The 27933-nt window shown below is 46.4% G+C and overlaps 3 protein-coding genes across 3 annotated transcripts in view; all 3 read right to left on the bottom strand.

Moving 5' to 3' along the window:
- LOC140263339 (scavenger receptor cysteine-rich domain-containing protein DMBT1-like) overlaps positions 1–15076 on the bottom strand; it is a 39264-nt gene extending 24188 nt beyond the window's left edge. The window contains exon 1 of the mRNA XM_072358212.1: positions 14776–15076. Within this exon, the coding sequence (XP_072214313.1) occupies positions 14776–14890 (115 nt within the window). The 5' untranslated portion in view covers positions 14891–15076. The remainder of the gene's footprint in view (positions 1–14775) is intronic.
- LOC140263340 (scavenger receptor cysteine-rich domain-containing protein DMBT1-like) lies at positions 4058–23228 on the bottom strand. The gene is made up of 12 exons (XM_072358218.1): positions 23069–23228; positions 21887–22201; positions 21083–21397; positions 20021–20335; positions 18442–18756; positions 16202–16294; positions 8723–9070; positions 7832–8164; positions 6932–7261; positions 5394–5723; positions 4794–4913; positions 4058–4670 (listed from the first exon to the last, which is right to left on the bottom strand). The coding sequence occupies exons 1-12, from the start codon at positions 23154–23156 to the stop codon at positions 4627–4629; spliced, it is 2946 nt and encodes a 981-aa protein (XP_072214319.1). The 5' UTR covers positions 23157–23228; the 3' UTR covers positions 4058–4626.
- On the bottom strand, positions 23168–27858 carry LOC140263369 (scavenger receptor cysteine-rich domain-containing group B protein-like). The gene is made up of 6 exons (XM_072358250.1): positions 27655–27858; positions 26320–26640; positions 24914–25243; positions 24182–24496; positions 23282–23383; positions 23168–23208 (listed from the first exon to the last, which is right to left on the bottom strand). Exons 1-6 carry the CDS (start codon positions 27725–27727, stop codon positions 23168–23170), a joined length of 1182 nt encoding a protein of 393 aa, XP_072214351.1. The 5' UTR covers positions 27728–27858.
- Between the last annotated feature and the right edge of the window lie 75 nt (positions 27859–27933).

The raw sequence follows: 27933 nt of genomic DNA on the forward strand, positions 1-27933 counted from the left end.
CAGCCTGGCAAAAAACCAACAGAGTTGTAGAGAAGATGGTAGGAAGAAGAAATAAGAGAAACATGAACCGCAGGGACATGCTGAGAGCACACAGAGGTAGGGCTGCAAAGCAAAGGGAAAAAGATCTATATGAAACAAAAGTAAAATACTAGTACATGAATGGGTGGGTGGAAAGCTAGAAATAAGTCCAAGCTCATAAAAAGAAGAGTAATTGAGAAAGGTGACTGTTTTCTGTTGTAACAAGGCTCAGTGTGCCCAAGGACTTTGTTCCCCTGCTTTGTCAACAAACAGGACAGCAACAAAGAAATTCCCGACACTGACTGTCTCAAAAATGCTATGAACTGTCCTAGCCTGACATGGCCAATGCAGCTGCGAGTCAGAGTGCTTCTGTTTTCTTAGCTTAGGCAAATAGCTGCTCTGAAAGTGAGTTGTCCTCCTGTGTCCCTTCTGTCCCTTTTGAATTTGTGTGCTATGTCTCTATGGGAATTCTGACATTCCTTCCTGAGATACTGAAGTCTTTGCCCAAGCTCAGAGACATGAAGAACCCTCAGTAATCAAAGCTGTCTAATCTGAACTTCCATTAGTAACAGCAGGACATGACTCAGGGGTTCTTTGATGCAGCTTCTGCTTTGAGGAGTGCAAGCATGTTCCTATTATAAAGGCATTTTCCAAACTGTGAACATATTTTGTTATATACACACACAGAATGATGCTGATAGTTGATGCTTTCATTATACACAGGCTCCAGTCCTTTCCTCAGAGACTTTGGGACAAGCAAGGCAGCCAGGAAAAAATAAAATGCTCATATGTTAGTAGGGGATGATTTTCTTCCCCAACCCTGTGTTCACATTTCTGGCATCAAACTGTGAACCTCAGAGACTTACTAAGAACATGCATGATCCCTTTGCCTGTTGAGGAAGAAAAGTCTTTGGGGTGGAAATTTATTTAGGGGAAAACAAAACAAAACAAAACAATGGGTTGGTATTGGAGCTGGCTCTGTTTAATATCTTTACTGATGATCTGGATGAGATCAGTGAGTGCACTCTCAGTTAGTTTGCAGATGACACCATGTTGGCAGGAGGTGTCAATCTGCCTGGAGGTAGGAAGGCCCTACAGAGGGACCTGGACAGGCTGATGGCTGAGCTGAGGCCAATGGGATGAAGGTCATTAAGACCAAGTGCTGACCAAGGCTGTACTGCTATCCAGCAAGACCTAGACAGGCTGGAAAGTTGGGTTGGGAGAAATTTAATGAAATAGAACAAGGGCAATTGTAGAGTCTGGCATCTGGACAAGAGCAACCCCAGGTACCAGAATAGTTTGGATACTGATCTGTTGGAAAGCAGTGTAGGGAAAATGGACCTGGGAGTCCAGGTGGACAGCAGGATGACCATCAGCCAGCACTGTGTCCTTGTGGCCAAGAAGTCCGATAGCATCATAGGGTGTATTAGAAAGGCTGTGGTTAGTAGGTCAAGAGAGGTTCTCCTCCCCCTGTACTCTGCCCTGGTGAGACTGCATCTGAAATACTGCATCCAGTTCTGGGCCCCTCAGTTCAAGAAGAGGAGGGAACTGCTTGAGAGAGTACAGTGCAGAGCCACCAAGATGATGAAGGGAGCAGAGCATCTCCCTTACATGGAAAGGCTGAGAGATATGGGTCTCTCTAGCTTGGAAGAGACTGAGAGGTGGCCTCATTAATATTTATAAATATGTAAAGGGTGAGTGTCAGGAGGGTGGAGCTAGACTCTTCTCAGTAACATCCAATGATAGGACAAGGGTCAGTGGGTGCAAGCTGGAACACTGGAGGTTCTGCATTAATACCAGAGAAAACTTCACAAGAGAAGTTGTGGGGTCTCCTTCTCTAGAGATATTCAAAACCCATTTGGATGCATTCCTGTGTGACCTCATCTAGGTGTTCCTGCTCCAGCAAGGGGACTGGACTAGATCATATTCTGAGGTCTCTTCCCTGACATTCTGTGACAACAACCCCAGGCAATGCTACAGGCTTTGGGCAGAGTGGCTGGAAGATTGTGTAGAAGAAAAGGACCTGGGGTGGGAGGTTGGTCAACACTTGGCTGAACGTGAGCCAGCAGTATGCTCAGGTGGCCAAGGAGGCCAATGGCATCCTGGTTTGTATCAGCAGCAGTGCAGCCAGCAGGAGCAGGAGGTGATGATCTCTCTGTATTCAGCAGTGGTGAGGCCATACCTCAAGTGCTGTGTTCAGTTTTGGGCCCATCACTACAAGAAAGACATCTGGAGCATGTTCAGAGAAGGGCAACAAAGCTGTGAGGGGTCTGGAGCACAAGTCTTATGTCTTATCACCTACCAAGGTGAGCACGGAATGCTTCATGGCATGGCATTTCAAGGAGCCTTGTGTCCAACTGTCCAGTCTCTAGTTTCTGGATTTTACTGTCATATCCTCATCTATGACTCACAATGCTCTTAATATTTATATTATTCTACATGTACCCACCATCTTCTTTCTTCACATCTCCAGTCTTTGTTCCTCTTCTATCATCAGGCTGATGAGCTCCTAGCTTTCTAGCTTTACCAACATCTTATTTGAGACGTTACCATGTCTAATAGACTCCTTGGTTTCCTAAGTCCAAATTCTTCATAGAATCATAAAATACCGAGAATCATAAAATCCACAGAATCATAGAATCACAGAACCATAGAATCATAGAATCACAAGGTTTAAAAGGACCTACAAGGTCCTCTCGTCCAACCATCATCCCATCACCATTACTACCACAAGCTACTAAACCATATCTCATAGCTCCTCATCCAAACACCTGTTGAACACTACCAGGGATGGATGCCACCTCCCTGGGCAGCCATTCCAGTGACTGACCATTCTCTGAGATAAAAAGTTTTTCCTTATGTCTAATCTAAACCTCCTCTGGTACAACTTGCAGCCATTTCCTCGGGTCCTGTTTGTTGCCTGGGAGAAGAGGCCAAAGTCCTCCTCATCACAACCTCCCTTCAGGAAGTTGTAGAGTGCAACGAGGTCTCCCTTGAGCCTCCTCTTCTCCAGACTAAACAATCCCAGCTCCATAACTTTCCCTGGTACTGAGATCAGGCTGATGGGCCTGTAGTTCCCCGGATCCTCTTTATGGCCCTTCTCATAAATGGGAGTCATATCAGCAAACCTACAATCCTCTGGGACCTCTCCAGTTAGCCAGGAATGCTGGTAGATGGCAGAGAATGGCTCAGTAATCACCCCTGCCAGCTTCCTCAGCACCCAAGGGTGAAGCCCGTCCAGTCCCATAGACTTGTGACAGTCTGGATAGAGGAGGAGCTCTCTGTCTCCACCTGAATCCCTAGGGGCGTATTCTGCATAGCACCCCAGACTTCCAGATCAGGGCGTAAAGTGCCCCAAGGATAACTGATCTGCCTGTTAAATGCAGATGTACAGAAGGCATTGAGGACCTCAGCCTTCCTCTTATCCTCAGTGGTCACATTCCCCGCTGCATCAACTAAAGGATGGAAATTCTCCTTGGTTCTTTCCTTACCATTGGTATATTTGTAAAATGATTTCTTATTCTCTTTTACTGCAGTGGCCAATCTGAGTTCAAGTTGGGCTTTTGCCTTCCTAACTTCCACCCTGCATACCTCAGCAACTTCCTTGTATTCTCCTCAAGTAGCCTGTCCCTTCTTCCAGAGGACATAGGATGTCTGGGGCTGGAAGTGGCCATAAAGATCATTTTTTCTTTGGCTTGGCAAACCTTCATCAGAAACTAGTGAAGCTTGTGGTCATTTCTTCTCTCCCTTTTGTCACTGGGACATCCTCTCTCCCAGCCATGGACCCTATGGTCAATGATTTTGGATGCTCAGACTTGGCTCTATGTGTTGATCCATTAGGAGTGGGATCACACACAAGCCATTCTTTGTGGCCAGCACAACATCTTACCCAAAGTCAGCATTTTTCAGACTTCTGTATAGACCTGACTGTCTATTACCCCTCCATAGCCAAAGAACCCATTTTTACATCGCGTTCGCCTTGCCTAGACTTCAGGTGAATTATCCCAGAATAGATAAATAATATTGCATTCTTGATCTTCCGGGTTTCAGGATTTTTTACTAGTATTCAAACATTGGATTGAATAAATACAGTGGGTGAGGTATTTCTCAGCCCATTCTGGAGAGGCTTTGAAGCACATTGCTCGTTTTGCAAAATTAGCTACGTACAGTGCAGTAGAGCATCCATCTCACTTCTTCCTGGTTCAGGAAATGATTTCCATGAGAGAATAGAGGAAAAGGTGTTATCCCTGTTGGGGTGATGGAATGGGCAGGACTGTAGGGCTGATAATGAGGGTTCTGTGCAGGCAGATGGTGTTGGGATGCTGGAGCCTACCTGGAGGACCAGCCAGGGGTTATCTTTCTGAGAAGACTTATCTTGGAGACTGAGGGATTTATGGTGCTGTGTGTGGTCAAGGGTGGAACTGGGACCCCAAGAGGCTCAGTACTGTGAGCCAGGGGCTACGGGGCACACATGATGGGATTGAGAGAGGAGATCTTCTCCGCTGTCCTCTTAGGGTGGCTCTGTTCCTCTGGTTCCACGAAACAGTGTCTCTGCTGCCTTCTGGGGTCCTGAGAGAGTCTTGCCTTCAGTATCAGAAGTGTAGCTAACTAAGACGTCCCAGCATTCTCCATCTTCCTTACATGAGGCTTGTCTGCAAAATAAAGGAGCAGGGTGATGCACGGAGGGACAAGCTCCAATCCCCAAAATGTATTCAAAAGCACAAGGAGACCAGCAGGGAGACCAGGTGCATCACACATAGTGGTCCTGCTCTTACCCAGGATGCGTCCAGCCTGTCTTCTACATTTCACTCCCAAGTACATGACCAACAGGATCCCACAGAGCATCGCCACCACACCAAGCAGACCCGACAACACTGAGCAGGAATGCATAATGTCTGCAGAAAGAGTTTAATGTGGAGGAGTTTGGTTAAATGGCTGGACTCAGGCTCACCCTTAGAGTTCCTTCTTACCCTTCCTTTCTGCTGCACACTTTTGGGAATTTCAATATCTTCCATCACAGCTTTCCCTGGGGCTCAGGCTTCACCCTGTCAGCTTATCTTTGTAGAGTACATGGAACCCTACCTTGGACTAATGGAATTAGGGGAGATCTTTGCATTCTTCTAATTAATCCCATGTTATTATCTACAACTGCTTCCTTCAGATGTCTCTAACCTATCTAATGGTTTCTGTAAGCACTTTTTTCCTGCCTGGGAAAGAGGTAAGACTAGGGCAGGAGAAGGGAGAGTGGCTGTCAGACCATGTCTTCTCTGCCATGGCTAAGTGGGACCACTGCATGTCCTAAAGACCTAGTTCAACACTTGTTCAGATAGAGTGTTGCCAACTGCAGTAGGATGACGGAGGTTCCTAGCACTCACCTTGTATCTCTGTGCACACCACACCAGCTGCCATGCCACCTCTGCACGGTCCTGGGCCCATATTTCTCTCCTGGCACTCCAGAAGGAGTGATTCTGTGCCACGACAGTTCAGCCCCTCCAGTAATTTAAGGTCATGCCCTTGGCTGAACTGTGCTCCAATGGGTGCAGACTCTGCTAGTCCACAGCCCAGCTGCTTGCAGACCACTTTGGCCTCCAGCATGGTCCAGCTGCTGTCACAGATGCCATACCAGGTAGCGTTGTACAGAACCTCCACACGCCCCGCACAGGGACCAGGTCCATCCTGCACCCGCAGCTGCAAAGGGTTGGTGCCTGCAGCAGAGAGCAGAGGGGGAAAGTGATTTTTAACACGGCTTTGCCCATCACAAGGTGTTGTCATTGGTGAGCTAGAGTGACTGTAGGTTAAGTGAGTATAAGTTGGAAACATAACTCCTTGCAAAAGCATATTATTAAACACCTTCTGAATATGCAAAGGCATTATAAAGCGTGCATAAAGGGTTCATGATAAAAGAAGCTTCTCAGAAGTCACCTATTATGATACTGCATCATTCCCAAGGTGTTTATGGCACCTTTCTCTCAAGCACACACACACACTGAAATCTTCCTTTCCAAAGAGAAGACATGGAACTAAATACTGAGTTGAATCAAGAAAGTGGGATGTACAGACTCATTTCTGCCCTGTGTGTACCTAAATTTGAAGGTGTCTGATAGCACAAGGCACTTTAGTTCTGCAGGCAAAGGTGAAATGGGATCAACAGTTCAATCCAGATAAACTCAAAAAAAATAAAAAATAAAAATTAAATATTGAAGAAAATACCAGCAGTGAAGTTAATTTCTTACTGGGTCAATTTCCCTGTAGACATGATGGTTTCCCTACCATCTGATGACTTAAAACCATATATTTGAGGAATGGGGTCCTGTCCATGTGCAGGCAGTGGGACCAAAGCAGCAACTCAGGTGAGCAAATGCCATCTGCTTCATGGTGTCTCCAGCCTAAGCATCTCTCCAGCCACTCATGAATCAGTTGGATGGATAAACTCTGACAGTGATCAAAGTCTGGACAGCTAATCCCATGAGTAGTCCTATAGATAGACACCTATGCTTGGTTCCTTAATTTCTAACCCATATAGGAAACACCGTAAGATGTAAAAATGTGACATTGCTCAGGGTCTCCTGGCCTGGGGTTAGGTTGCCTGCAATGCCCTACGTTGTCTTGGATGTGTGCATAGGGCTCTCAGTCATGACTCAGGATGTGCAATCCACCTCATGCTCCTGCCTCAGTCAGGGTACACCTAGAAGGAAGCATCTATGCTAAGGTAAATTAATGCTATAAAATGAATGTTAGCATTTCTGCTGCACTCCAAGCCAAGTGGCTGGTGAAAATCTATGGAAGAGTGAGAAGGAAAAAGAAAGTCTACCACAACCCTTGGGCAGAACAATGTCTTTGTGTCCAAGCCCACATCAGTTCCCATTGGATGGGGACTCTTCTGGATGCCCCACTCTTGTGCCCATAGTGTTACCTGTGCACACCACGCCAGCATCCTCACTGTGACCACAGTTGTGTTCTCCCCAGTTGTTCAGTGTACACTCCTCAAGGGTGGACTCTTTTCCTGTACAGTGAATGTTGTCCTGCCAGATGGGGTCTGAACCTTGTCCAAAATGAGCTGAGCCTGGTGCTGACATTGCCATCCCACAGCCCAGCTCCCGACACACAACTGCAGCATCCTGTAGGTCCCAGGTGTCATCACACACAGTCCCCCACTTCTGGTCATGAAAAATCTCAACTCTCCCGATGCAGTTGTTTGAACCATTCATCAGCCTCACCAGACGGTGCTCTGAAGACCTTGCATCTGTAGAGGGAACAAAGTGCACATTCACATTTGGTCAACAGCTACAGCTCCAAGGGATTAAACCATGGGAAAACTAGAACTACATCCTTCAAGATGCCTAGGAAATAGGCTACACTGTCAAAGATGTCTTGGGATTTTCCTCTCATCCACTCAAACAAAAAGACCCCACAGCTCCAGAGCTTGGAGTTCTGTGCCTGACAAAGGGTTCTAGGTTCGGTAGTGATCATGCAAAGTGGTAGTAGGCACTGGAGATGAGTTAATGCATCTAGAGTTATCAGAAAGGGAGGAGAGAGGGCGAATAATTCTCTTTGGGTTGTTCTTTCTGCATGTAATCTTCCTAGCAGCTTGCTGAGGTCTTGCAGAAGGAGGAGCATCACCTGATGTGGCATTCACACCATTCTCTGATTCTATTTTATTCTTCACCAGGGTGTGGAAAAGGCACCTATCTGAATATGAAGATGTGACTGGATTGCTGCTGCACCAACCCTGCATAGTAACACAGCATGACCTGAGTTGGAAGGAACCTTAAAGATCACCTAGTTTCAACCAGTCTTTACAGATAGGACTCACCTGAGCACACCACACTAGCATCTTCCCTGTGGGTGCAGTCGTTGGATCCCCATGGCCTCCTCTGGCACTCAGAGAGCGCAGCTTCTGCCCCCGTGCAGTTCACGTTATCCAGCCAAACACGACCAGAGCCTTGCCCAAAGTGAGCTGAGCCTGGGGCTGAGACAGCTGCCCCACAGCCCAGTTGCCGACACACCACCGTGGCCTCGCTCAGGCTCCAGTCATCATCACACACTGTGCCCCACTGGTGGTCATGCAGCACCTCCACGCGCCCTGCACATTGGCTGGGGCCATTCACCAGGCGCAGCTGAGCTGGTGTTTCGGTGATTGCGCCTTCTGGAGGCAAAAGGGAGAGAGAAACATAGAATGCCTTAGGTTAAAAGGTACCTTAATGATCTTAGAATCATGGGATTGCAAAGACTGGAAGACAAGCCCAGCCCTCTCAGCCTGTCTTCATAGGAGAGATACTTCAGCCTTCTGATCATCTCTACAATGATGCTACCAGTGTATTACACAGGAGGATTCAGAGCTGTTGAGTAGGTGCACACAAAGCAGTGTAGCCCCAGAGCCCATCCACATTCAATATGTGAACACTGAACTGCCCCATAAACATCTGCAATCTATTTTTAATGGGTCCTGGAACCTGTTTTATTGGCTTGGAGACCCCAGCAATATCCAAAGGTAAAGGCTTTCTGTATATACCCCAAGGAGTTCTGCTAAGAAGTGTGGCACGACACTTTGCAGTAGAGAAGAGAGAGGACAATGTCACCCTTCTACCCAGGTGTCCGCCACCCATCACTTTGTTGGAGCTTTGGAAATGGTATTAAGCCCTGGAGAAATGCATCCTCCTCTAAACTTCTCCTGGTATGCCAGCATGATGTTATCAGAGGTTACCTGCACACACAACTCCAGCATCTTCTCCGTGGTCACAGTTATTGAGTCCCAATGGCCTGGCCTGACATTGAGACAGGGCAGTTTCCGTCCCAATGCACTGAACGTTGTCTAGCCAAATGGGACCTGACCCCTGGCCAAAGTATGCTGAGCTATGGGCTGATACTGCTTCCCCACAGCCCAGCTGCCGGCACACCACTCTGGCATTAGTAATGCTCCAGTCGTCATCACACACAGTTCCCCACTGGTGATAATACTGTATCTCCACTCTCCCAGAACAGTGGTTCAAGCCATTCACCAGGCGCAGCTCTGCAGAACCAGTGCTAGGATCCGGGTGGTGGCTGTCTGAGCCTACAAGAAGTAAAGAGGTGCACCATGAAAACCCCCAAACCCCCTTGCCCTCATTTCATAGTATTACAGGATCATAGAATAGTAGAATCATAAAACGGCTTGGGTTGGTAGCATCAGACCCACTTGCTACAAGCATATCTTTATGCCATTCGTGCTCTCAGCAGCTGAAAAGCTCCACACATGATCACAGAATCATAGAATGGCTCGGATTGGAAAGGACCTTAAAGAGCATCCAGTTCCAAACCCTATTCCATGGGCAGGGTTGCGACTCACTAGATCAGGCTGCTGCACAGGGTGCCATCCAACCTGTTCTTGAGCACTTCTAGGGATGAGGCATCCACAGCTTCTTTGAGCAATCTCTTCCATTGCCTCACCACCCTCTGAGTAAAGAACATCCTGCTAACATCCAACCTAAACCCTCTCTCTTCTATCCTTGTCCTATCACTATCAGATTACGATTACCTATTGAGATTATTTTGGCACAGGGGTGTACAACACCCACCAATTGCCTCAATAAACCACCTAATCTCCAATTCTCCAATTCTGTGGTTGCAAAAGATTTCTCAAGCTGATTTCACAATGCCTGCAGTTAAAGCACAGGAACAATCTGGTGTCCTTTGTATTAGTAACAGTGAGGAAGTATCTGAATGCCTCTTTTTGGTCTCTCTCAACTGCCTAAAGTTGAGTCTTACTTACAGAGCCTGAAAAACACGAGTGGCTTCAGCTCTAATGCTGTCTTTTCCCCCAGACATTCAACTACTGCAAGGGTTCTGCTGACCATGGAGAAGTGTGATGTGCGAAAGCCACATCCCATGGAAGTGGCTCAGCATCTCAGGACCTTTGTGAGTTAAAAAGAGCCCTGATTTCCTGATAATCCAGTTTCCAAAACTGGTTTCCAGTTTTCTCTCTTGCCTCCATATGGAAATAAACCACAAACAAATAAACCACAAAACATCCAACTGTTATCCTCCCACTCTATAATTTCCTCAGGTGTTACCTGAGCAAACCACACCAGCATCTTCACCATGGTGGCAACTGTTCTCCCCCCAGTCATTTGCTTCACAGTAAGAAAGTGCAACCTCTGTCCCCATACATTTGACACCATCCAACCACATGGGTCCAGATCCTGTCCTGAACTGCCTGTCTCTGGTGGCTGGCGGTGCATTGCCACAGCCCAAATGCCAGCACAACACATTGGTATCATCCAGTATCATCCAGGTCTGAGTGGTCATTGCACAGTCCCCCACCTCTTGATGTAGAACACCTCAATTTGTCAGCACATCAGTGTGGTCCATCCGACAGGTGGAGGGGAACCCAATGGGAAGTGAGTTGCTCTGCAAGGGACACAGCACTCACAAAGGGTCCTGTGCAGAAGAGCTGAGAATGCTTACACCACCCCTGCTATCTTCACATGGCCTCTGCAACCAGCAACATGAAGCACTTCTCCTTTGGTAGGCAAATAAAATAAAAAATCCAGACCTAGGAGATAAAATGTTCTGCACTTTCCTAATAAAAGACAATTGTCTTTAAAGGGGATTTGGATGGTTTTTCCCAAATATGTTCAGGAACAAAATGAAAACACTGCAGAGTGGATGGAAAATTCTGGATGTATGGAGTAGCTACCAGTCAACTGTTGCATTAGGTAAAGTACAACCAGCAGGTCAAGATCCTTCACCTCTGTTCAGCACTGGTGAGGGTACACCTGGAGCTATGGATCCAGTTCTGGACTTCTTAGCACAGCAGAGACATGGACATGCTGGGAAAAGCCCAGTGGAGGGCTACAAAGATGCTGAAGGAACTGGAGCACACCTCCTGTGAGGAGAATCTGGGAGAGCTGGGACTGCCCAGCTTGGAGAAGAGAAAGCCCATGGGCATCTTATCAACATGTCTGAATACCTAAAAGGAGGGTGGAAAGAGGATGGATCCAGGCTCTTTTCTGTGGTGTCCAGGAACAGGACAAGAGGTAATGGGCAAGATTAGAACACAAAGTCTAAATATCAGGAAGGAATTCTTTACTGTTCAGGTGATGGAGCACTGGCACAGTTTGCCCAGGGAGATTATGGATTCTTCTCTCTAGAGAATTTACAAAGCAATCTGGACATGGTCCTGGGCAATGTCTCTGCTTGAGTAAGGGACTGAACCAAATGGACTCAGAAGTCCCTTCCAATCTCAACTACACTGTCATTCTGTGATTCTATGCTAAGACAGTGAAGGGAGTTGTTTGTGTGCAGCCTTGTATTTTAATTAGTGATTTGCATGATGTTGTACAGAGCCAAGAGCCAGTGGGTGGTGTCCCAGCTGTGCACAAAAATAATGAATTTTGATGGGCTGAAAAGCAAAGAGACATTATTTGGAAAGAAGGGAACATAAAATTAAGTAGGCATGAACAGGTAATAACAACACCTCAGCTATCAGCGGATTTAGAGCACAATCAGTCATCTCCCATCTATGACTGAAGAGAAGTGCCTGCTCTTGTTTGTGTTGGAAGAAAGAGAACTTTAGGCCCCATCTTTGTAAACGAACAGCCTGACCCTGAAGAAGTGGCCAACACAAATATGCAGTTTTGTGATCTTAACAGTAACAGACTGGTAAGGCTCCAAACATTTCCCAACCGTTCTGGGTGAGGACAACAGCACAGACTCCAAAGTAGTTATCCAGCTAGTAAGGCCTCCTGCTCCATCAACTATTTGCCCTTCCTTTTTAAAGGCTGGCAGGTAAAAGGAGGCTTTGCCCAGTTGGTTTGCAAGCCCAGTCTCCCCATTCCTGCAGATCACAGATCACTCTTTCCCTATACACATGCTCAAGTGGGTTGCATCTTCTCCCATGCAGATGCTACTCACCAATGACGCATGCCAGGTAGATGAGGAGCCCTGATAAAGCATGACTAGCCAGGGTGCACTGGACAGGCAGAAAATGCCTTGAATATCCCATGCCACTGCTTCTAGGGCAGGTGATCATCCTAGCAAGAGCAGCAAGCTAAGCAGGGTGATGCCAAAGTCAGAAGTGATATGATTGGTTCCCTCTTCTGCAAAGCCCTGCCCCGTGTTTGCCCTGTGCTACAGCTTACAAACAGGGGCAGGCTCTGACCTCTGCTTTCTGGGGACATCAACAAGATCTAAGTGAACAGCATGGAGCAACACCAGGGGAGGGGAGGATCAAGGGGAACGTTAGCAAAACATTCTGCACTGGAGAGAAGAGGGCATGGAACAGACTTCTATAACAGCCCTGAGTGTTTGTAGGCTGCTGAGTGCCTGAATTTACTCCTCTTAATGTCAGTATGGATCCCACAGCCCAAGAGTTCTCTGCCTGGTCATGCAATAGATAAACAGTTGTATAACCATAGAACAACTGCATGCAGTGCAGCTATACATAGAGTTTAGAGAAGCAGAAAAGTTCTTATTCATGGGAATATTTCCTCACTCTGCAAGACCTGCAGTAGAACATTGCCTCCAGTTCCTTACACACGCTTAGCGTGAGCAGTAACCAAGTAGAGTAATAAGTTAACTGGAAGTGACAAATGCAGAAAGCCTAATGGTCAGCATAAAAATAAATGCTGAAGAGGAATATGATTGCATTCTGTAGAGATTCTTTGACCACAGATGATGATTTCGAAAGAACTCGGGCAACAATCTGTGCTCTAGTCCAGCACAGTTTTGCTGTTCCTAGTGCTGAGTCATAGGCTGTGTTGGGACCTGGGGTTTGCATCTTCCCTCAGCCAGGTACACCATCCTACAAAACTACTTAAATCCAAGCAGCTGAACACCTTTATCCTCCTGTTATCCTTCTTCTACCAGCACAGAGCAATGGGAAATGCTGTCCAACCAAATTGGGACCTGCCTTCTCCAGGGGCACATCACTCTCCACTGTTTGCTTTTATCTGCTGGGTTTCTGTCACATGCCTGAGTTAAAACTTAGAACCCTCAGGGAAGACCCAACACTCTTGGTCAGAAAAGTGCAAGTATTTCCCCAAAACAGTAAGCAGAGAGGCAGATATAACATATGGGAGGTCGCAGAGGCCAAAAGGAGGAAGAAGCAGCATAGAAATCAAATCCCTGCATCATTCTTAGGCACAAACAGGAAACAGGGAGCTGCAGGCTTCCTGAAAAGGACAAGCTGTCCCTCTGCGTGCAGGCTGGAGTAGCACAGCTCTTTTATTTATAAGGACAGGGAGTAAGAAAATGCCTTTACAAACTAATTTTGATAATGAGTCTGAAATGGATGCACTGCAGGCGCTCACTTCCCAGACTGCAAGCTCTCCATTCCCCATGCATATGGGCCATTTTGCTCTCTTTCCTCATTTTTACTAAAATCTACCCTCTCTTAAGCAGTAACAACTCAACCTCACACGAGAATCAGCAGAGCTGATGTACTGCTTGGTATCTTTCTTACAATGCCTTGGACAAGGGATGAGATGTCATGGCTACCCTAGGCAATCCCAGCCCAGATGACTCCAGCAATCCATTAGATGCTGACTCTAGAAGAGGTGGTCACCATTCTGAAACTTCCAGCAGTAGGATTTCCAGATAGAAGGAATGTTTTTCATTGCTCGTGAATTGATCACCAAGGAGGAAGAAAACCCAAGCTTGTTATAGTATTCTTTTCTGTCATGAGGAAGTGATACAAGCTGGCTTAGTAACCGTCAGTTAGGAAATTAAGGCTGTACTGGCAGAGAAAGTACATTCCTAGTTTCATTTCCTCCAAACACAATCTGAAGAAGAGGGGAGAGCCAAAAAAGCACTTAAATGGAGCCCAGATCAAATAACCCACTTCTGCTCCACACTGTGGCAACTTGAACAAAGCCCTTGGTCTTTTCTCAACCATTCCCACAACAAAGACTACACTGCAACATTGCTCTCATCCATCCATGCTCAGGGGAGCAGAGTTCAGTTGAGCCCCCTAAATGTTGCTATACCAGCAGTTGGCTGCACACAGCCCTGAATAAAACAAGGTTTGGCAGGATAGAAGACCAACTGTGAGTGTCTATGGGACAGACTCAGGAGGAAAACTGGGCTTATTTCCCTCTGCTCTTGTAACACTGCTAAGTCCCAAGTCTCTAAATCCCTGGCAAAATCACATGTGAAGAGGCAGAGAGATGATGATCAGCTTTGGGAGTTCAGTCTGCAGGGCTAGCCTTGCATAAAGACATTTCTCCTGCCTCCAAAACCATCATAAGATACTCCTTCCTGCCCCAAATCATAGCGACATAGAAACAAATGGGTCACTGGATCACACAGTCCTACAGTCATACAACCACAGTTTGGCTTGGGTTGGAAGGGCTGTTAAAGCCCATGTAGTCCCAATAGCCCTGCCATGGGCTGGTTGCCCCCCACCATATCACGTATCACACCCATCCAAACTTCAGCACCTCCAGGGATGGGACAACTACAAGTTTTCTGGGCAGTCAATGCCTGCACCTCACCATCTTACTCCCTCCTAACTCCTCATCTCAGTCTCTCCTGTTTAGTTTAAAGCCATTCCCTCTTCTTCTGTCACTATCAGATCATGACCATGAAGTGGTCTCCTTCTTGTTCATCAGCTCCCTTTACCTCTTGGAAAGACTCAGTGAGCTGTCCCCTCAAGAAACAAATCCCAGGAACCTTGACCAGCCTGTGGTCCAGGTCCATTCAAGGAGCCCTGGATGAATCCGCTGGAGGAGCACACGTTGCATATGGGATCCCTGTGAGCAGAAGCAAAGCATCACTCACCCCAAAGGCACACCATCAGCAGGAGGACCCTCACACTCTTGGCTCCAGTGTAGGTGGGTTGGTTTCTGCCCCAGGAGAACCTGGGTGAGAGATGGAGTGCAACTGGCAGCCCCATGTTCACACATCCATGGGCTGGAAGCTGGAGCAGAACACCCTGCTGAGAGCCAGCAGCTGAGTGTCGGGTCCCACCGGCCAGCTGGGAGGGACGGAGAGGAACTGGGGCAGATGGGAGTGACAGGCATTTCAGCAACAAGCCCTCTTCCTGTTCCCTCCTTTGCTCTGGGCTTTTCCCTGCTTTCCCAGCCCAGCTTCCTTTGCCCCTTGGCCACTTGGGCTTTGTGTGAAGCTGTTCCAGCAGGTGACCCTCTGCTCCATGCCGCAGCCTACTCCTGTAGCTTGATTGTGAAATGGAGAGCTGTTCCAGGAAAGTGCAGAGCAAATACAACTCTCTCTGCACCCTTGTCTCCTGTTTTATGTGCTAGCCCCAAGGGCACCACATGGTCCTGCAATATAGCACAAGATGACTTCTTCTGATGACCTAAGTCAAGCTTTCATGCACAGGTCTTCTCATGCACCGATCCCTTCTCTCTTACGTCCTTGCACTTGTCCCTTCTGTTCAAAGGAGTTGGGGTGGCCTCCCTGCTGTAATTCAGAGGCTCCCCCTGCCGTCCTCATCTCCTGACCTCCAGCTCTTGTTCTACAACAGAAGAACTTATAGCTCCCACCTATGAAAGCCTGCAGACTTGGGAGAAGACAAACCTTAATAAATTGCCATAAACAAGCAGCTTAGTCTCTGCAAAACATGCAATTTGACTTGTTTCAAATGGCTGTGAATCGTGTACCTGAGACTCTATTCAAGTTTGTCCTTTGAGATGCCATTTAGACCTAGATGGAAGAATAAGGAATTCACACTGAGCTAAGGTGTGGTAAACTATGTCCAGGGAAAGTTAGTTTCTCATTAGGAGAAAACCAGAGTAGAGCAGAAGAAAATGAAACAGAATAGAAGAGAACGAAACAGAATAGAAGAGAGTAGGGGAGAAGGTAAGGGAAAGGCAGGAGAGCTTTAGTCATGAATTGTTCTTCATCACAATCCTGCTCAGTCCTGCCAGCCCCAGAAGCAAGGATGCAGCAGAAGGATAGTGGAGCTGGGGACACAAAGTAAAGTGAGAGCAAATGCCCCTCAGTAGCACCTTCCAGAAGCTCACTGCCCTTGGTGCACTCTCTGAACCAGCTCTTGCTCATGATGCATGGTGAACAGCACTGTGTGCACTATAAAAGACATGGAAGATCTAGAGTTTTACTTGGCAGAAAAATTAAACCCCATCTTCTCCTCAACACCTCTTTTAAAGCATACATCTTTTTGTTGGATTCTCTTGGCTACTGCAACGCACAGAAACGGGTTCAGATAACTTGTTAACAGCTGTACCTGGTGAGGGGGTAGGAGTTGTATCTGTTGAGGGGGTAGGAGTTGAACTTGATGGTCCTTGTGATCCAGTCAGACTATGGATATTCTCTGGTTCTATGATAGAACACAAAAATAAAATATTTTAAGTCAGATACATTGTACAATGAATTCCATTTCATTGCATTTCATGGATGCACAGATAGATGGCAGGAAATCACTTTATTATTCAAAGACAAGCACTTTCAGAAACACTATCCTACTGCTTCCTTTCAGTCTCCAAATTTACTTGGATGAACACGCGTTTGGCAGGTGCTATATAATGAGAACAGTTCTCTTCAAGACTGGGAGACAAGAGAAGTCTTTGTGTCTCAATATCTTTCCTAATCTGCAGTACATGGAAACTCTCAACCTCCCTTTCAGTGATGAGTTAAACTATTGCAAACTGTCTCCAGAATAAAGGTAAAGAAGAGAGCTCAGGGATAATTTGAGTTGGTTAAAATAACAGGGACAGAGGAAGCTCATAGCTTTAATTTTTTTTTAGTACAAATAGACTTTACCAGAGTCTGTTGTGACAGGACAAGGGGAAATGGTTTCAGACTAAAAGAAGTGAGATTTAGATGGGATGTGAAGAAGTTTTTTTACAATGAGGGTGGTAAGACACTTCTAACTTCTACAGATTGCCCAGAGAGATGGTGGGTTCCCCATCCATGCAGACAATCAAGGTCAGACTGATAGGGCTTTGAGCACCTGATCAAGCTGTGGATATCCCTGTTCATTGCAGGAGAGTTGTACTAGGTTACCTTTAAGGATCCCATCCAACTCAAAAGAGTCTATGATTCTAAGTTTCCATAATTGTTCTTTTGCTGATTAACTGAAGGACTGGAAGCACAATGTCACTGTCCAGCCATGTTGGGAGTCCCTTCTAAACTGTGCTTCTGAGTTAGAGAATAACTCCATGTCAAAATGAGAACCATGGCTTTAGGAACAAGAATAACAACAAAAGCAAACTCTGCAAAGCTGGCCTGCATACTAGAGAGGGATCTCTTCATTACCATGACCTTTTTAGAGTCTCTTAAGGGTAATGAAAAAGGGAGAACATTTTTGCTTTTCTGTAGGCTTTCTCGCCCTTCATAAACAGCCCATGAACTGTATTATCTTCCAAACCACATCTAGTATCATCTGAGAGATCCCACTGTTTGGACTGGAGGAGCAAGACGATGTTTAACTAGATGCAGTGTTCAACCTTGGGCATCAGTTTCTTTCAATTTGTAGTTCAAGCTGTACCTTCTCTTATTTCTCTGATTTGGGAATACATGCTACAGAAGACAGCAGGAATCAATGTCACCTCTCTTTCTCCAGTGCAAAAACATGGGATGCAAAGTTGTAGGACCTAAACTTGGTATGCCAGCAGAGGCCTTGAGAAGCATATAGAGCACAGGATGATAAGAGATGATACACAATAGAAAACTCAAGGCTACAAGCAACTCACCAATTGTAGCATGCAGACCTGGATCTGGACAAAAGAAATCCAGAGAACAAAGACAATAAGGAACAAGATGAAAGTGCAGCATGCAGTCCATTTGCATGCAAGATTGGCTTGCAGATAGATAAGGGAAGACCAAACAGTATGTTAGAAATATAACATCACAAAGTTTGTTAAAATAGGTGAATACAGAAAAGGAAGAAAACAGGAGGCAGAAGGAAATTCATGAATATTGCACTTAGGAAAAATGTTTTGATAAGTGACAACTCACTGCCAATAATAGAAACCCTCCTAATAATAGAGACCAGGACACACATCCCTGCAGGCATTAATCAAATACTCCCTTCATCAATATCAACTGGACTATTAACTGTTCATGCAGTGATAATTATAAAGTTAACACAGTATTGCTACTCAAAAAATGCTTCTATAAACCTTAAACACATAACACCACAGCCATAGACTTGGCCAGAGTAGTGTCTGGAACTCAGGAATCCACATTCTGGGATGATTCTGTTGACCAAGGTGAGTGGAAACTGTGGGTCACCATGGTGTTGATTGGAAGGGATATCTAGGGAGGCCTAGTCTAATCTCCCATGAGTTGATAATGGTGATCATGGGCAAATGACACTACTGGGTCAGGTGGAATCTGGAAATGTAGGACTCAGTTTGCCCTGAAGAAAATTCCATCTTCATTCTCCATTAGTCTTCCCTTCCTGAGCAAAGAGATCACACCACCATGCCCAACCCCTTTTCTGAACCAATGGGTCCTCATTACCTGAACACACCACACCAGCATCTTCACTATGATTGCAGTTGTGTTCTCCCCATGGCCTGGCCAAGCACTCCAGAAGGTTGTTTTCCATCCCTGTGCAGTTCACATCATCCAGCCAGATGGCATTATGCCCTCTCCCAAACCAAGCTTTGCCAGGGGATAAGAGTGCTTTCCCACAGCCCAGCTGCCGGCACACAACTGTGGCATCCTCCATGTCCCAGTAGTCATCACACACAGATCCCCACAGCTGCTTGTGGAGCACTTCCACTCTCCCAGAACAGAAGTCTGAGCCATTCACCAGTCGCAATGCTGTAGGATCTGAAACAAAATGCGTGTGTTTTTTGGAAGCCTTCTTCCATACCTGCACTGCTCACAGCAATCATAAAGCTAAAGTTTGTCTCCGATTTTTTCTCCTTTTCTAATACTTAGAACAAAGAAACTTTTCTATGCATTTCAGCCATTAAAAATGACACACTTAAAAGCTTTTGCAATGGCCAAAGACCTTGCAAATGTGACAGTTTTAGTACCAAAACGCCAGTACGCATCTGTGCCTACATGCTATGCAGTCATGATGCTCAAGTGTATTGAATCACCTGAACCTTTGGGAAGGAAGTACATGCACCTGTTCTTATACTGAATATACATAAATATCATAGGTTGCCCAGGGAGGTCATGGATGCCCCATCCCTGAAGGCATTCATGTCCAGGCTGGATGTGGCTCTGAGCAGCTTGGTCTAGTGGTTGGCAGCCCTGCATCTGGCAGGGAGGTTGAAACTAGATGATCATTGTGGTCCTTTCCAACCCAGGCCATTCTATGATTCTATGATTCTATGATCATAGTAACTTTGAATATTTGAAGTGAGGCTTTAAAAATTCTGATAAAAAATTATGATAAAATTTGTCCATTCGCTGGAGAAGAATACAATGGAATTTGTAAAAATCTCTCTGATTGCTGATTCCTTGAATAACAAACCCTTCCCTCCTATGCTGCTCTCAGTTAGAGCTGCATAGTTGCTTTCTTGATTGCATCACACTTTAGTTGTCTCTAGGTCCCTAAGAAAAGCTTCTTTCTCCCCATCTTTCAAAGGTTTTGTTGTATGTCTCTTGTTGCTTTGCTCAGATCCTTCTGCCCATCATCAGCTTAGCACCTCTTGGGCTGCTCATGTCTCCCACCTCCCCAAGGCTTCACTGGCATGCCCAACCACTGAATGAACGTGCCTCTGCAGAACAGCAATCCTGAGTTCTGTGGGTTCTGTGCTATCCAACAGTGTCACACACTCACTTCCTTCCTCCAGCACAGCCCAATACTCTCCTGAATCATAGAAAAGGAAAGGACCTTAAGGCCTATCTAGTTCTAACCCCCTCTCATGGGCTGATTGTCACCCACTACTTCAGGATGCCCAGAGCCTCATCTAGCCTGGCCTTGAGCACCTCCAGAAACAGGGTATCCTCTGCTGCTCTGTGCAGTTCATACCAGTGGGTCACAGCCCTCTGAGTAAAAAATTTCCTAACATCTAATCTAAATCTCCTTTCTTTTAGTTAGAATAGTGAATAATGCTATTCAAGAAAAAAAAAAAATTACCTGAGCACACAACACCAGCATCTTCACCGTGACTGCATTTACTTGGCTCCCCTTTCCTGGACCTGCATTCAGAGAGGGCACCTTCCGTCCCTGTGCACTCGAAATCCTCCAGCCAAATTGGGTTGGATCCTTGCCCAAAGTGAGCTGAACCCGGAGCTGATATGGCTGCCCCACAGCCCAGCTGATGGCATACCACCTCTGCATCATTCAGGTCCCAGCTATTGTCACACACTGTTCCCCATTGCTGGTTGTGAAGGACCTCAACCCTCCCAGAGCAGCGGTTAAAGCCATTCACCAGCCGGATCTGGGGTGGTCCTGGAAGTAAGAAAGACACATGCAGGTCAAGCACATAAATGTGGGAAATGGGAGCCTAAAACTGCAGTCAGATGCAATGTGACATAGAGACTATCACTGGAATAAACACAGACATTTAATCCTATCTAAGGTGTCCTAGGGCATCCAAAAAAAAAGCATGGTTCACGTGGACAAATATCCATGACTGCTTTACAGTGGGCTGATCTGTGTTGGGCATTAATTACCCACATTGACTAGGTCACTCAAGACTTTAATGGAGGTGGTTCAACCACCTGGCTTACATGAAGGAACCTGAGTGTAGACACATAATTTGTGCTGTGGAAACACAAAGTGAGAGGATGCCCTGGCAGTCCAAGTAGACTAGATGGACTCATGGAAGAGGGGAGGTTCAACATGCAAAGGGACTTTATGGTCCAGTGCAAACATGTATCACTACAGCATCATGCATTATGGAAAGGGAAAGGATGTTCAGAGCCCAACGGACCAGTCAGTAGGCTATAGAGGACAGCAAAGTGATGGTTGGAAACTGGCACTCATTCTCTTAAGAAAAAGCCCTCACAGTTAGCAGACAACCTGAAATGGATATCTACATAGAGGCAAGAGATTTAACATGAGCAAAATAAAGTAGGCTCTCCTTTATTCTACCAGTATGCTTCCCTCAAGGAACATAGCAAAGTATAGAGTCCATCAGACCTTACAGCATCACTCCTACCAGAGCTGCACCACAAAGGAATGAGAATCTCTTACCTATACACACCACACCAGCATCCTCTTTGTGGTTGCAGTTACTCATTCCCCATGGTCTGGCCCTACACTCAGAGAGGGCAGCCTCTGATCCTGTGCAGTTCACATCATCCAGCCAGATGGGTTCATAGCCCTGCCCAAACCGAGCTGCAGATGCAGCCCATATGGCTGTACCACAGCCCAGTTGCCGGCACACCACTTCTGCATCATTCAAATCCCAGCCGTCATCACACACACTTCCCCATCGCTGGTTATGCAGCACCTCAACTCTCCCAGAGCAGTGATTTGAGCCATTCACTAGTCGGACCTCAGTAGGGTCTGAAATGGAAAGAGGCAGAGAGTATCACCTTGTGGTTGTAGACCTTGTGATCAGAGACCAAGCACTTGATATGATATGGAGAGTAAATCATTGAATCTTCAAATGGTCTTGGTTGGAAGGGACCTTAAAGCACTGCAACCTAGTAGATCATTCTTCCTAGAGCCCCATCCAACATGTCCATGACCTCCTCCAGGATGGAGCGTCCGCAACTGCTTCGGGAAACTGTTCTGATGGAAGTGTTTACGAAATGTCTAGATCTGGTACTTAGGGACATTGTTTAATGAGCAATATTTGTGATAGGTGGATGGTTGGACTTGAAGACCTTAGAGGTCTTTTCCAGCCTTAATGATTTTATGATTTATCTTGCCTCAGAGATTCAGAGATGCCCATATGGGAAGAGCATTGTCATAGATGGAAAAGGAAAACCAGTCCATTGAGCTTCTGAACTGTCAGTACCCATAAGCTCATCAGCTATGAACAGCAGCTACCTGAGCACACCACACTGGCATCTTCTCCATGGTGACACCCAGTGACTCCTTTAGGCCTGGCCTTGCATTTGGAGAGACTGTCTTCTGTCCCTGTGCAATTGACTTCAGACAGCCAGATGGGACCACTTCCCCGTCCAAAGTGAGCCAAGCCAGGAGCTGCAATGGCTACACCACAGCCTAACTGCCAGCACACAGTGTTGGCATCTCTCAAGTCCCAGTTGTCATCACACACTGTCCCCCATTGGTGTTGCTCCAGCACCTCGACTCTCCCAGCGCAGCGGCTTGGGCCATTCACCAGCTGGACAGCCATTGGATCTGAAATGAATAGAAAAAAAAATAGGAAAAAGAAAAAAGAAAAAAAGAAGCTTTTGGACATGACCACCCGCCCATTGGGAGTACTGCATCTAAGCCTAGGACCCCCAGCCCAAGAAAGATGTGGAGCTGTTGGAGAAGATTCGGAGGAGGATGTGAAAATGCTCGTAGGACTGGAGCTTCTCTCCAGTCATTGAGGGAGCTGGGGGTGCTCAGTTTCAAGATGAGAAGGCTTCAGAGACACCACTTAGCAGCCTTACAGTATTTAAAAGGAGTTTATGAGCAGGAGGGAGACTGACTTTTCACTCAGGCAATTAGTGATCGGACAAGGATGAATGGCTTTCAACTAAAAGAGGGGAGATAATAGGAGGAAATTCTTTGCTCAGAGGTGGTAGGGCACTGGAACAGGACATCCAGGGAAGTTGTAGATGCTACATGCATGGTGATGATCAAAGCCAAGTTGAAAGGGGACCTGGGCAGCCCAGCCTGACCTAGTGGGCAGCAACTCAAATCAGGGGATTAGAACCAAATGATTTTTAAAGAACATTCCAATTTATGCCATTCTATGGTTCTATGATCACCCTGGAAACAGAAGATCTTGTGAAGGGCCATGACTCTTAGCTCCATGTAGTGCTTTTTCCCTTGGGACTCAGCAAGAAGGAAGTCCAGCAAGAAGCCCTGTGTGTGTTCACTTGAGTTGAAAAATGAGCTAGGAAAAATGGGAGAAGTGGCAGAGATAGGATCCTCCTTGCATCATTTCTTGGCAGAAGGAATGGTATCATCACCTACTTTGCATTCTAAATACCTTTATTCTCAGTGGCAGCGAGGCTGTTCATATAGACAGGCAAAAACAATGTGGCATAGCCTTACCTGTGCACACCACGCTGGCATCTTCCCCATGGTGGCAATTGTGTTGTCCCCATGACTGGACTGTGCACTCACTGAGGGAAGACTCCATTCCTGAGCAGGTCACTTTCTCCAGCCAGATGGGGTCATAGCCTCTGCCAAACCTAGCCCAGCCTGGAGCATATATTGGAGGGCCGCATCCCAGTTGCCGGCACACCACTTTTGCATGCTCCATACCCCAGTCATTGTCACAGACAGTTCCCCATTGCTCATGATGAAGAACCTCAACTCGCCCAGCACAATGGCTTGGACCATTCACCAGCCGTAACTCTGTCGGCTCTAAAGGTGGGGTGAGAAAAAAAATAAGTTAAAAGGGACATTCAATCTTTTGAAGTAGATGGGTTTTTTCTGAGGCTTTCGACTAGCTGCAACCATACAGTGTACAAGTGGTGGAACAGCTCTCCTGTGGAGAAAGACTGAGGGAGCTAGTCTTATTCAGACTAGTTAGTCTTATTCAGTCTTATTCAGACTTAGTCTTATTCAGTCTGGAGATGAGAAGGCTTCAGAGAGCCTTGCAGCCTTCCACTACTTAAAGAGAGCTTACAAAACAAGAAGGACTGACTTTTTATGTGGGCAGACAGTGACAGGGGGAATGGTTTAAAAATAAAAGAGGTGGGATTTTGGTTAGGTGTTGCCCTGTCAGCACTCAGATATGATTTTTGACAACTCTGTTTCCCCATCTGAATCAGTAGAATCTTTACTTGGGAGAAACTGATTCCATTCAGAAGAAGTTAACAGGATGCCTTGGCGTGTTTCCTATGGGCAACACCTGGAAGACTCTTGGACATCCGTGTTCAAACCATAAACATCGGAACAAGCTTCAAAGTGTTGTTAATGTGACCACATCTCCCTCTGAAAACACATCTAATGAGAAAAGATGTTTTTTCTGCAGTGTTTGTTTACTCAAGCAAAGAGAAGGTTTTGTGGGAACATGGCATCACTGTGTCCTTCCATGCTATTTAGTCTCATCTACTGAAACTCCTTGCAAATGATGCCTGCAGGCACCCAGGTTTTCTCTTCTGGTTCACAAGGATGGTATCCCACTGCAAGCTGGAGGATTTCTGTGAATCCACTTACCTGAACACACAACACTAGCATCTTCATCATGTTTGCAGTTATGGTCTCCCCAGCGCTTCAAGTTACACTCAGTGATGGCCCCTTCTGTCCCCATGCAATTCACCTCATCCAGCCACACAGGATCGTGTCCTTGCCCAAACATAGCTTTGCCAGGAGCTGACACAGCTGTCCCACAGCCCAGCTGCCTGCACACCACTTCTGCATCAGCCAAGTCCCAGCCATCGTCGCACACCGTCCCCCAGCGCTGGTTGTGGTGTACCTCAATTCTTCCTGAGCAGCGGCTGGAGCCATTCACCAGACGTACTTGCATTGGTTCTGGAAAGACACAAGTACCAAATATCCAGATGGGCCCAGGAAGGGACCAGAGCTGCCCTGGGACCAAGAAGTCCAGTGCTTAAGTGAATCTCACAGCTGCAGATATGAACTGCGAAGTGCAGGCTCCCAGTGGTTACTCGTCTCTCAAAACTCACCACCCAGTGTAACAACTGGATGAATGTCCCCTCCAAAGCTCCTTGTTCCTTTCCCTATCGCACACATCAGCCCATCAAGGGATTCCTTCCACCTCTATTTGCAGGGCTGTCAATATCTGTACCTAGAACCACTTCAAAGCTCTTCTGCTCTTGTCTCCACTCATTCCTTAACAAACAAACAAACAAAACAAACAAACAAAAAAAGCAATAATAATAATAAAAACATGGATGCCAGCCCTAATATGGAAGAAGTCAGACTTACCTGAGCATTCAACACCAGCATCCTCTCTGTGTCCACAATTGTGGCTTCCCCAGGAACTGACCTGGCACAGAGAAAGGGCAGCCTCAGTCCCAGCACAGGTCACATCATCCAGCCAGATTTGTCCTGTCCCTTGCCCAAAAGTAGCTCCAACGGGGGCTGACAGAGCTGAACCACAGCCCACTTCTCTGCACACCACTTCGGCAGCTGTCATGTTCCAGCCATCATCACACACAGTGCCCCAGCTGCCATTGTGGAAGATTTCCACTCTGCCAGAGCAAGAGCTTGAGCCATTTATCAGCCTGACCTGGATCTCTCCTGGAGTAGGTGCCCCTGAAAAACCCCAGAAGGCAAAGAATTAGAGTCACCTATAGTGTCTAGTCACAACTTTTTCTGGGCATGCATTCATCTGCAATGCTTAAGAGCAAGTGTTTAAAAACTGTACTGGGCATGCAAACACCTACAATGCTTAGGAACAAATGATTAGAGACATTCTTGGGCAAGCAATCAACTGTAATCAGAATTTTGCTGGGCATATATTTATCTGCAATGCCTAGGGCAATTGGAAGAAATGACCACCAACTTTGATGGGCATGCAGTCACCTACAGTGCTTAGGAATAAATATGCTGAGCATGCATTCATATATAATAATTAGGAACAAATGACTGAAACTTTGTGGGCATGAAATCACTGTCAAAGTTAAGGAATAAATGATCAGAATCTTTGCTGGGCACGCATAAATCTACAGTGCCTACCAGCAACTGATCAGGAACTTTGCTGGGCATTTATATGAAACATCTGTGGGCACCAAATGGTTTATCTCATTGTAAAGGAGGTGCTAATGGAGAACTGGGTGCTCCAGCAAAGGCTGGATGATGTGACTCATGTCTCAGATTCTCTTAGACATATTGTCTAGACCTTATTATACCTATGTTCTGCACTTGGTTCAGAAGGAGACAATGACTGTTGACACGGATATTCAAAGAAGTGAATAGAGATATAAGGAAGAAATTCTTTACTATGAGGGTGGTGATTGACCAGAGAGGCTATGGATGCCCCATTCCTGGAAGTGTCCAAGGGATGGTTTGGGCCCTGGGCATCCTGATCTAATGAAAGTCAATAGGAGGTTTGGAAATCTTTGAGGTCCTTTCCAACCCAAGCCATTATTTGATTCTATGATTCTATGACTCCATGGTTCCGTGATCTTCTGATTCTGTGGTTCTACAGCATTGCCAGGACCTCTTCTTAGCCCCGTGCTTTGTACCTTCCAAAAGGGGACAGTTCTGCCCACCATTTAATCCTTTGGCTGTCCGCTGCAGTTGGTACAAGACAAAATCAAAGAATGCTTCAGGTTGGAAGGGACCTCTGGAGGTCATCTAATCCAAGGCAAGACCAGAGCAAGCCTCACCTGAGCACACAACACTGACATCCTCTCCATGCCCACAGTTGTGGGTTCCCCAGGGCCGTGCCTGGCACTTGGAAAGAGCAGTTTCCATCCCAGTGCACTGCACGTTGTCCAACCAGATGGGATCTTTTCCTCGGCCATACCGAGCCCCACCAACAGCAGACAGTCCCATCCCACAGCCCAGCTGCCGGCACACCACATGGGCTCCTGCAAGGTTCCAGTGGTCATCACACACTGTCCCCCAGGTGCTGTTGTAGAAGACCTCCAGCCGCCCCGTGCAGGAGTCAGGGCCATTCACCAGCCTGATCTGAGCAGGACCCGACACTGGCAATGAGAGCAAAGGGAAGGAGAAGTTAGAAATCTTAGAGAGAAAGAAACTGAGGAGCTGATGGAAAGGAATCTTTACAGTGTCTACCTGTCATCCCTATTCTACAGAAATAAGCAAGAGGAAAACACAAACAGTTATAATTTTATTATAATAATTTTAACAAGGACACATGACAGATGGCCCTTGAGCAAAGCCCAGATTTTCCACCTACAAACAGAGAAGAATATAGGAAAAAGGAAATACCAAAATACATTATGACATCTTGCCAATTGATTTTTAAGTGTGCATGTTTCAGGGATGAACTTACATGCCTAAACATCTTTTAGTAACTGAATAGATGATTTGCAGGCTCTTCGTGGGAGTAATTTTGAGCAATACTCACATGCTGCACTCACAGATCATACCTGGCTTTGTTGGATGAACAGCCTTGACCACAGCACAAGGAGCTTAAGGGCTCCTTTACTTTCTGCAAACATATACTCTGCTACTTCAGATCAGCCTGGTCCAAGCACATCAACCCAATAACACTACCCATCACAGCACAGTTAATTAATATTCCCCCTCTTTTTTCAGCCATTCAAGTTCCACAACACATAGCTGAGTCTATCAGAACAGCAGCAACACATTCACTTGGCACACTACCTCTATCCACCCTTTGTAATTCACTCTGATTTCTTTTGACCATAAATCTATGTTTTGGACAACTGGGCTGAATTCCTCTTCAATCCTTGTAGGCTGTTTGCTCATTCTTAATTTGTAATGTTATTCTACTGCTACACCTTTTGAGACATTCACCTTCTAGAAGGTACCAGCACTGCTGAGGAAAACTCAAGTCTTCTACAGCTGGATTTGGAGGTTCTGCACCCTACTTCCACCAGTTCCCAAGAAACCCACACAGGTTTTTCTGAGCATGCATCTTATGAAAACTTGGAGCAACAGTAATTAAGCTGAAGAGAAAGGAAGAGGAGAACATTATTCCATCCCAAAATGTGGGAACACAAGGCACTCACCACACATCCCTGTGAGGATGAGGAGGATCCCTCCAGTTCCCAACCAAGTACATGCAAGCAGCCTCTTCCCCATGGGTTGCCCAGCCAGCAGTAGAAGACTTTGGGAAAAGCTACTCCCAGCCTAGTGGGATGCAGGAGACGAGCTCTGTAAAACTGAGCTCAAGTCCACCATCAGCAAATGAAGAGGAAATTCAGCAAAACTCTATGGAGGCAGCCGCAGGAGAGTGAATTCCACTTGCTCCCCAGCTTGCTGCTTGTGTTTGCGTAACACGGAGCCAA

The sequence above is a fragment of the Excalfactoria chinensis genome, chromosome 29 (genome assembly GCF_039878825.1).
Source record: "Excalfactoria chinensis isolate bCotChi1 chromosome 29, bCotChi1.hap2, whole genome shotgun sequence".
In the NCBI taxonomy this organism is placed as follows: Eukaryota; Metazoa; Chordata; class Aves; order Galliformes; family Phasianidae; genus Excalfactoria; species Excalfactoria chinensis.

What these genes read in the sequence shown, in the direction of transcription:
- LOC140263340 (XM_072358218.1), bottom strand. Translation starts at nt 23,156, where the DNA reads ATGGAGTCTTCCCTCAGTGAGTGCACAGTCCAGTCATGGGGACAACAC. An exon ending in TGCTGGTGTGGTGTGTTCAG is followed by an intron (nt 16,295 to 18,441) that starts GTAATGAGGACC and finishes GTTCTATCATAG; the next exon opens with AACCAGAGAATATCCATAGT. An exon ending in TGCTGGCGTGGTGTGCACAG is followed by an intron (nt 5,724 to 6,931) that starts GTAACACTATGG and finishes TCTCTGCTGCAG; the next exon opens with GCACCAACCCTTTGCAGCTG.
- LOC140263369 (XM_072358250.1), bottom strand. Translation starts at nt 27,727, where the DNA reads ATGGGGAAGAGGCTGCTTGCATGTACTTGGTTGGGAACTGGAGGGATC. An exon ending in CATCCTCACAGGGATGTGTG is followed by an intron (nt 26,641 to 27,654) that starts GTGAGTGCCTTG and finishes TCTCATTGCCAG; the next exon opens with TGTCGGGTCCTGCTCAGATC. An exon ending in TGCTGGTGTTGAATGCTCAG is followed by an intron (nt 24,497 to 24,913) that starts GTAAGTCTGACT and finishes GTGTCTTTCCAG; the next exon opens with AACCAATGCAAGTACGTCTG.